This window comes from Schistocerca americana, chromosome 3, assembly GCF_021461395.2.
Source record: "Schistocerca americana isolate TAMUIC-IGC-003095 chromosome 3, iqSchAmer2.1, whole genome shotgun sequence".
NCBI classification, from domain to species: domain Eukaryota; kingdom Metazoa; phylum Arthropoda; class Insecta; order Orthoptera; family Acrididae; genus Schistocerca; species Schistocerca americana.
This window is the reverse complement of record NC_060121.1, coordinates 471,361,739-471,371,475: the sequence shown is the minus strand read 5'-3', so window position 1 is coordinate 471,371,475 and position 9,737 is coordinate 471,361,739. Positions and strand designations below refer to the sequence as shown.

Genomic DNA, 9,737 nt, shown 5'->3' with positions numbered 1-9,737 from the left:
GTTCAAATTAACACCTGAGGTCATCAGTCCCCTAGAACGTAGAACTACTTAAACCTAACTAACCTAAGGACATAACACACATCCATGCCCGAGGCAGGATTCGAACCTGCGACCGTAGCAGTCGCGCTGTTCCAGACTCAAGTGCCTAGAACCGCTCGGCCACCACAGCTGGCTAATATTCATCTTTCAAATATGTTCTATGAAGATTAGTTCTTGTATGTACACATTCGAGGACTACTAACAGCATATACATCTCCATCTACATACATATTCTGTAAGCCACTGTACGGTACATGGCAGAGAATACCTTGTACCACTACTATTACTAGCGATTTCCTTTCCTGTTTCTCTCATATGTGGAGCAAGGGAAAAACGACTATCTATATGTCTCTGTATGATTCCTAATTTCTCCCGCCACGGACCTTGCTGAAATGTACATTGGTGGTAGTGGAATCTATCTGCACTTGGCCTCCAATGCTGTATCTCTAAATTTTCTCAATAATGCCTCACTGAAAGAATGCTGTCCTCCCTCCAGGGATTCCCATTTGAATTCATGAAGGATATCTGTAATACTTGCATGCTGATTGAACTACTAGTAACAAATCTAGCAGGATGTCTTTCAATTCCTTTGCTGTCTTCCTTTAATATTACCTGTTAGGGATCCCAATCACTCGAGCAGAACTCAATAATGGACCACACTATTGTTTTATATGCTGTCTCCTTTATAGACAAGCTTTCCTAACGTTCTCCCAATAAACAGAACTCAAGAATTTGCCTATCATCAGTACATGTTCATTCCACTTCATATCGCTTTGCAACATTATGCCTAGATTCTTAAGTGAAATGACTGTGTCAAGCAGCATACCAATAATGCTGTATTTGAACATTACAGGATTATTTTTTCCTACTCATCTGCATTAACTTACATAATTCTGCATTTAGAGTAAGCTACCACTCATCAAACCAACTAGAGGTTTCGTCCAAGTCATCTTGTAGCCCTCAACAGTCACTCAGCGATGATACCTTCCTGTACACCACAGCATCATAAAAAACAGCTGCAGACTGCTACTCACCCTGTCTGTCAGGTTATTTGTGTATATAGAGAAAAAAAGTGGTTCCAACACACTTTCTTGGGACACTCCTAAAGACACCTTTGTCTCTGATGAACAATCACTTTTGATGACATTGTACTGACTATTACTAAAAAGTGATCAAGGTACCCATACATCTGGGAACCTATTCCATACAATCATACCTTTGTTAACAGTTTGTAGTCTCCAAATCAGTTTGTGAACTGTCCTGACTGGGACATTGATCACATGAGGTGGGGGAAGAGGTTGTAACTAAAGCAATCTGACAGAAGACTATGATTTTATTAAATGCCCAGAAAGTATTATAGCAGCGAATTTTTACTAGTTCTATAAAATTCGATTTGAAACCTGCCAGGACTAATTAAAGCTAAACTGAAACTATGCATAAATTTATAGAAGTATAACAGTCAGTCACTCATGTTACATCCAGAGAAGAAAGGCAAATAATAAAAGTAGAGCAAAGGATGTTATCGAAGGTGGGAAAATATAAAATATAGCACTAATTAGAAAATATTAACAATACATTTAAGTCCTCCTTCTATAAGGTGGTTACTGTTATTATATAAACAAATAATAGATTGCATTCAATAGAAATGAATGAGAACAATAATTTTCTTCTCATCTTAGTTGAAGAGATACTTTGAAGTGCATAGTGCTATAAAGATTTGAATACTGAATTTGGTAACCTCCTTCAGAAGTCATGACAAGAGTAACTTTACTACATCAGAATTGATTTCTTCATGTATGATTTATTTTGAGCGACTGAAAAATAAAGTTATTATGTGCCTATGCAGTAACTAAGTAAACTATGCCACCCATAAAATTATATTGGATAGCATCCAGTAGTGTAAATTGAGTATGAAAGTGGTGTTCTATAGAGGAATGACAAGAGGAAAAATACAGATAAAATGTTTGTTAGAAGTTAAAAATGAATAAGACAATAGTTTACTGGAAATCGAACCACAGCACAAATGCTGGAACCAGAAGTATGAACACTGTAGGCCTACTCTTGAGGTAAATAAATGCACGTAACGCACGTAAATAATCTGAGTTGAAACGCTGGACAGTTTTACTTTCGTTCGTTTTTGGTTTTTATTTTCTGGAATGGTTTTTTGAATAAATTTATTTAACGTGTTATTACAGACTGTTATTAATTTGACTGTAGCTTTATTTGTCAGAACATGTTTCAAAACTCGATCTCTGTATTGCGGTTGAACATTTTGTACGATAAAAGATAGTAAAAAAGTACAGATTTTAAGAACACGTCAAATGCAAGATTTCGGGTTTGTTTCTTGGATATTTTTGGTCTCTTATCTATTTTTATGCCTGTGGCAATACTTAACGAATGTGAAAATTGCCAAATTGTGCTATCGTTTGAATACATGCTCAACTGAAGCTTCCCCTGCGGTTGCTGAACAAATCATTTCGCAGTTCGGAGGAAAACAGGATCTGATCTCAAACAGGATAATTCTTTCTGGGTCCTACCCAACCTCCATACTGAGAGCAAAATTCAGATGAAGAACAGCTTCATTTAATATTGAGATTATTCCATAATTTCACATTTATTGTAACAGCTGTATCAAAATACGACACGAGCGGCGGTACACAATACGATGCATGTGGATTATTCCGATCTAAACTGGATCCATCCACTCTCGTTCGAATCGTCTGCACTACAGTGTCCCCAGAGACTTTATTCTCCCTTCAAGGCATGTATCTGTAATCTCTGGTCACCTGTTGCTTCTGTTGCATACACGTACCACTTATCGTTGACTGCATGTGTTCATCGCATTGAATGCGAATTTTGAGACATGATGAACATGAAGTATAAATGGAGCCCCACTGTCAAAAATGGAAGAAAAATTATGCCTATAATTCCTTATACTGCATTCTTACTGTCAGGCACTTGTTATTATGGGTTGATAGGAGGGGGAAGGCATTACGCAAGCCTCAATAAATCGCTAATTGAAACAATCTGTAGTCAAGTGGCGCGTAGTAGGAAGGATGGAGTCGCTGCCGGCGGATAGAATAATTCGTGCTAAGAGCAGGGGTAACGTCATGCACGCCGCTGTGGATTTTATAGCTGGTTCACTGGGTAATTAAAAAAAAAAGAAGAATCTCCTTACAACCTGTTTCATACTTTTACTTGGTGAATTGTGGTTCTAATAGCGGAAAAAACATTGTTTACCAATAGGTGGAATCAGTATGGTTTATGCGGGTCAGCCGCTGGATACTGTAAAAGTCAAAATGCAGACATTTCCAAATCTGTACCGGGGTATGATGGACTGTTTGCGACAGACATGGATGAAAGAAGGTTTACGTCGTGGCTTGTATGCCGGTGCAGTGCCCGCAGTAATTGCAAATGTTGCTGAGAAATCAGTTCTCTTTGTTGCTTATGGTTCGTGCCAAAAACTGATTATGAAGCTGACGGGCATACAGGTCAGTCAATAAGTTTTAGTCCTCACACAAAAGCTCGTTTCCCTATTATCATTCACAGAAGAAAAAGCGGCGTTAAAAGATCAAATTGAATGAATGAAATGTTCAGAGCAGTAGACCAATGTTTCCAGTTTCCTGTTCTTTTAACTTGAAGTAGATATGCTTTATGTGGAAATTCCTTGTGTTGTCTTCACGCCACAATGGAATAGGAAAAAAGCTTTCCAATCACATCATCAGCCATGAAGCTGCAGGATGAAGGACTTCTCAAGTCTTTCACATACATTACAGTCTTCAACACATACACACACATGCTGCTTCACATTTTATAATTTTATATATCCACCCTTGAGTAGATCCCTGCCTCTGGCTCTCCTTGCAGTCTAAGAGACAACACACTTCGTTAATCTACTACCTGTCCCTCTGGGAACTTCTTGTGGCCAACCCCATTTCATTTTTGTATGTCATAATTGCATCGTCCTCTTAAGTGTGTCATCTGCATTTTCTCGTGTTGAATAGCTTTCGTAATAAAGAAACCCAAGTTTAATTTGCCATAAGTCAAAACATGTACACTAACACAAATTTAAAATTTTCATTTTGGTCGCCCTGTAAGCTTGTCTTATTATAGTAGATTTTTGGGCTTACTTTAAAATTTGCTCAATTAAATTTTCACTTGGTGTGAATTTCATCTGCACTGGAGGTAAACAGTACAGTGTTAAAATCAAAATGGTAATGGCTCGGTGATGGTAGTTGTAGTAAGTTTCTATTTCTCTCTTAATGGTGCTTCTTAAAACTTAGTAGGATCCTTGATGATTTTTGTTTTGTGCCCATTAGGCCATGGTCTAGGGCATATTTGCCATATTGTCTCCCAGTATTGGAGACACAATCAAAGGCCATAAAGACTCAGAAATCAGTTTTAAACATAAAAGATCGGCAAGCCGCACTTTTTGTATGGGTAACCATTCCAGCTTGCTAAGTTTTTTTAGTTTGAAATTGCTTTCTGAGTCATTGTAGCCTCTAATGATGTCTCCAGCACTGGCTGGCAGATGAAGCATTATGTAGAGAAATATTCCTTGGATCATGACAGATAGCCCATAAAACAGAAATCAAATGCTGGCCATGAAAGCGTGCATTTCTAAGTTGGTTTTTTCATAATAGTTGAGGTCTGTTTCCCAGTGTTTTTGACAGTTCAGGTTTTTCTGTGTTTCCGTGCTGCTCTTCAGTTGAGCAAAAGATGATGCATATGAGCTGCCTTTGTATACACTCAGTACACCTGACAGTAATAATTGGTGTGGATCCCACACAATTGAGCAGCATTCTAGGGTGGGCTGCACAGCAAGTAATCTCCATTGCAGATGGAATGCATTTTCCCAGTATTCTACCAATGAATTGAAATTTACCACCTGGGTTTACCTATAACAGCCGGTCTGATAATTCCACTTCATTTTCCTACAAATTGTTAAACAGGTATTTGTATGAACTGATTTAATTCCATTTGTGGCTGATTGTTACGGTCATCATAAATACTTTTTGTTCCTCATATTTTGAAGTGCATGATTTTACATCTTTGAACATTTGTATGCAAGTTGACAGATTTTGCATCTATTTGAAATCTTGTCAAGACCAGACTGAATACTTGTACATTTTTTTTGGACAGTACTTCATTATAGGTGATTGTGTCATCTGCAAAAAAAGTCTCAGATTTCTATTAATATTGTCAGCCAGGTTAATAATATATGACGTGAACAGTGTGGGTCCCACGACACTTGCCTGGGATATTCCAGAAGTTACTGTTATGCGTATTGATGTCACTCCAACCAAGATAACATGCTGCATCCTCCCTACCAAGAAATGGGTGCTAGGACTGGTTTTATTGAAACATTTGAAAGCTTTATCAAAATTTATAAAACTCAGGCAGAATAATAATTCTTCACCATTACGCTGTTCTGTTTGTTTCACAACTTGCAAATAATTTGAAGTTACTTTGTGTCCTTGCTTACTCAAGTTCAATGTTCTTTTTTTGTTATTATGCTGTTTCTTATAATTATTATCAATATTTTTGTCATATATTTACTTTCACTTAAATTTTGAGAACTGGTGGCAGTAGAAATATTGTTTGTGGTGACAGACTGATCTGTAGTATTGCTCGAGGTAATTACATTGAAAGGCAAAATTTCATTTTGGGTTGGTGAAGGCAATTAATGTGATTATGAAATAAACTTGGTTGTAACAGACTGATTTGGAAGTGTAGCTTGAAGACTGTGTTCACTCCATATGTAATGTAACTTGCATTATAAATGACTAAAACAATGAGCTAAATCCGGAAAGGCTGTATTACACATTAAAAAACATTTAATGAGTATTTTGATGTGTGTTATGTAGGGTATGCCAAATGTCAGCTACATAATACGCAAGGGGTTGAATACATAACTCTTCCTGTAGAATGCAATGACCATGTTGATCCCCATTCCTTGACTTCTGGAAGATATTTTTGCAGATCTGCACTATTGGGTTGTAAACAGAATACAATCTTATGGAATACCGGTCCAGCTTTTCGACTGCATTTAGGATTTGTTGGTGGATAGAACTCAACATTTCATTCTTAATGTGCCAGTATCAAATATAGTAGGGCTAGTAGTTTAGGAAGTATCCTAAGGGAGTATTATGGGGTAATTAGTATTCAAAATATGTTTATATGATCTGATGTATAACATCAGAAGATCTTTGAGGCTGTTCACAGAGAATGCTGTTGTACATTTAAAAAAAAAAAAAAATCCACGTGCAGAAAATACTAGCGACATGCAGGAACACCTGGTAAGTGTGGCTTCTTGGTGAAGGGCTGGTAGCAGATGCACAACATAATGAAATACACATTTTGTGCATAAGTAAAAGGAAAAAGATACAATTCAATCACACTGAATATAAATTAATGTGTCATATTGTGCGTAAGTGGTAGAAGAAACATGTTATTGAACTGCACTATTGCTGACATATCACTGGAAACAGTAACAGGTGTGAATTATCAAGAAGTATCCGTACTGCCTGACCTAAATTGGATCATAAAAAGAAAAGTAGTTGTCAGAAAGCAGGTACCATGTTGCTGTTCATTGCTAGAATACTAAGGAAATATACACAATAATTATTGCACACTCAGTTTCACAGGTGATGCATCAAAGGTGATAAAAGAATGATATGCAAATGAAGGGAAAATAAAATTTAAGATCTGTTAAATAATGTCCAGATTGGCTGTAGGAAAGGTAAGTAAAGGCATCTTGTATTTGAGGATCAACACAATTCATAGGATTGGTGAAAGTGCACTTATGATGTTGCTTTTCTGGGAGCTACTGCTGTTGGTAACAGTTACAGTCAGTCACAGGAAGTAGACACAACAAATCACAAATCAGATGGAGGTAGCAAATGAGATTCTTATTTGTAATTTCCAGTGGTTCGTAAATAAAGTTAGCTTGCATTTGCGAATTTAACCATATTGTTGGAATTTTTGGCAGAGTGAGAAATAAAAATGAAAATAGATTATTGCAGTGACAAATGTATATCTTTGGCTATGCTACATGTCTTTCTGTTATGGCAGTTGTACTTTTGTTTTGAGATTTATTAGCTTCATCAACTCTCAAGCAAATTATCACATTACAACCTAACCTAGGCCTCGGCATATGCTACAGGTCAGTCTGTTAGCACATTCAATTTTCTTCCATTCATATTCATTTGCTTCACCAACACCACAAGACTATTGCATTCCAAACTAATGTAGGCCTCAGACTTTGCTAGATGTCAGTCTAGTAGCATAAGTAGTTTTTTCAATCACCAAAGAATTATGAAAAACAGTAAGCAGCCATAAAATTCATAATAACAAAGCAGTGAAAATTATTCTGGTGGTCTCCATATTGAAAACAAATGTTATCAGTTGATATCATCTGCCAAAGAAATTGTTAGATTCAGTGATTATCACTGGCTACTGTATGTTATCGCCCAATAGTTTACGACAAATGCCAATGAATTGCACTTTAACTCATAGGATTTACAGACCTAAAAAAGCATTTGACAATGTGAAATTGTACAATATGTTTGAAATGACTAGAAAAATGGCTGAAAATGACTTACAAGTTCGTGGCACCCTCCATTGGTAATGCTGGAATTCAATATGGTGTTGGCCCACCCTTAGCCTTGACGGCAGCTTCCATTCTCGCAGGCATACGTTCAATAAGGTGCTGGAAGATTTCTTAAGGAATGGCAGCCCATTCTTCATGGAGTGCTGCACTGAGGAGAGGTATCGATGTTGGCCAGTGAGGCCTGGCATGAAGTTGGCATTCCAAAACATCCCAAAAGTGTTCTATAGGATTCAGGTCAGGACTCTGTGCAGGCCAGTCCATTACAGGGATGTTATTGTCATGTAACCATTCCGCCACAAGCCGTGCGTTACGAACAGGTGCTTGATCGTGTTGAAAGATGCAATCGTCATACCTGAATTGCTCTTCAACAGTGGGAAGCAAGAAGGTACTTAAAACATCAGTGGAGGCCTATGCTGTGATAGCGCCATGCAAAATAACAAGGGGTGAAAGTCCTCTACATGAAAAATATGACCATACCATAACACCACCGCCTGTGGCATTGCACTTGCTGGCAGATGACGTTCACCGGGCATTCTCCATACCCACACCCTGCCATCAAATCGCCACATTGTGTACTGTGATTTGTCACTCCACTGTTCAACTGTCCAATGTTTACGCGCCTTACACCAAGCAAGACGTCATTTGGTATTTACTGGAGTGATGTGTGGCTTATGAGCAGCCGCTCGACCACGAAATCCAAGTTTTCTCACCTTCTGCTTAACTGTCATAGTACTTGTAGTGGATCCTGAAGCAGTTTGGAATTCCTGTGTGATAGTCTGGATAGGTGTCTGCCTATTATACATTATGACCCTCTTCAACTGTTGGCGGAGTCTCTGTCAGTTAACAGACGAGGTCAGTCTGTACAATTTGTGCTGTACGTGTCCCTTCATGTTTCCACCTTACTATCACATTGGAAACAGTGGACCTAGGGATGTTTAGGAATGTGGAAATCTTGTGTACAGACACATGACACAAGTGACACCCAATCACCTGACCACATTTGAAGTCCGTGAGTTTTGCAGAGTGCCCCATTCTGCTCTCTTACGATGTCTAATGACTTCTGAGGTCATTGATGTGGAGTACCTGGCAGTAGATGGCAGCACATTGCACGTAATATGAAAAACTTATGTTTTTGGGGTGTCCGGTTACTTTTGATCACATTGTGTATGAATGGGAACTGTAAGAATGGAAGGCCAAGAGAGAAGCACTAAAATTTAAAACGGATGTAAATCAGGGATGCAGTCTTTTTCCCCTGCTGTTCATTCTGTGTATTGTAAAAGTAGTGATGGAAACACAGGACAGGTTCAGGAGTTGAATTAAAATTCGGGGTGAAAGGATATCTACAATAAGATTTTCTAGTGGTACTGCTAACCTCATTGAACATGAGAAACAGTTATAGGATATGTTGATTCAATGAGCACAGAATGTGGATTGAGTGTAAAAGAAAGAAAGTCGAAAAAAGTGAGGAATAGCAGAAATGAGGTTAGTGACCAGTTTAACATCGAAGTTGGGTACTACATAGCAGAGAAAGTGGTGGAATTCTGCTGCCTCTAAAGCAGAGTAATGCATCACTTGCAAAGCAAGGAGGATATAAGAAGCAGATTAGCACAGGAAAAGAAGGCATTCCTCCCTGAAAGACATCTACTGGTATGTAACATAGGCTTTAATTTGAGGAAGAAATTTCTGAGAATGTATGTTTGGAGCACAGTACTGTATGAGAATGTATCATGGACTTTGTGAAAACTGGAAAAGAGGAGAATGACATGTTTCATATGTGCTACAGAATAATCTTGAAAATTAGGTGGACTCTTAAAATAAGAAATGAGGATATTTTCTGCAGAATAGGTGAAGAAAGGAATATACGGAAAACATTGACTAAAATATTGAACAGCGTGACTAAACACTTGTTAATAAATTAGGAAATAACTTCCATAGTATTAGAGGAAGCTGTAGAGGACAGTGTCCGTAGGCAGAGACTTGAATAAATTAAAGAAATAATAGATGTTGTTGGGTATAAGAGCTTCTCTGGGATGAATCAGTTGTGCAAGGGAGGACGTTATGGTGGCCAGCCCCAAACCAGTAAGAT

General features: G+C 38.0%; 1 protein-coding gene across 1 annotated transcript in view; it reads left to right on the top strand.

Moving 5' to 3' along the window:
* Positions 1 to 3,086: 3,086 nt before the first annotated feature.
* The window catches only part of LOC124606798 (mitochondrial ornithine transporter 1-like), a 43,551-nt gene continuing 36,900 nt past the window's right edge, over positions 3,087 to 9,737 (top strand). Inside the window, exons 1-2 of the mRNA XM_047138866.1 lie at positions 3,087 to 3,186; positions 3,286 to 3,530. Of these exons, the coding sequence (XP_046994822.1) occupies positions 3,096 to 3,186; positions 3,286 to 3,530 (336 nt within the window). The 5' untranslated portion in view covers positions 3,087 to 3,095. The remainder of the gene's footprint in view (positions 3,187 to 3,285; positions 3,531 to 9,737) is intronic.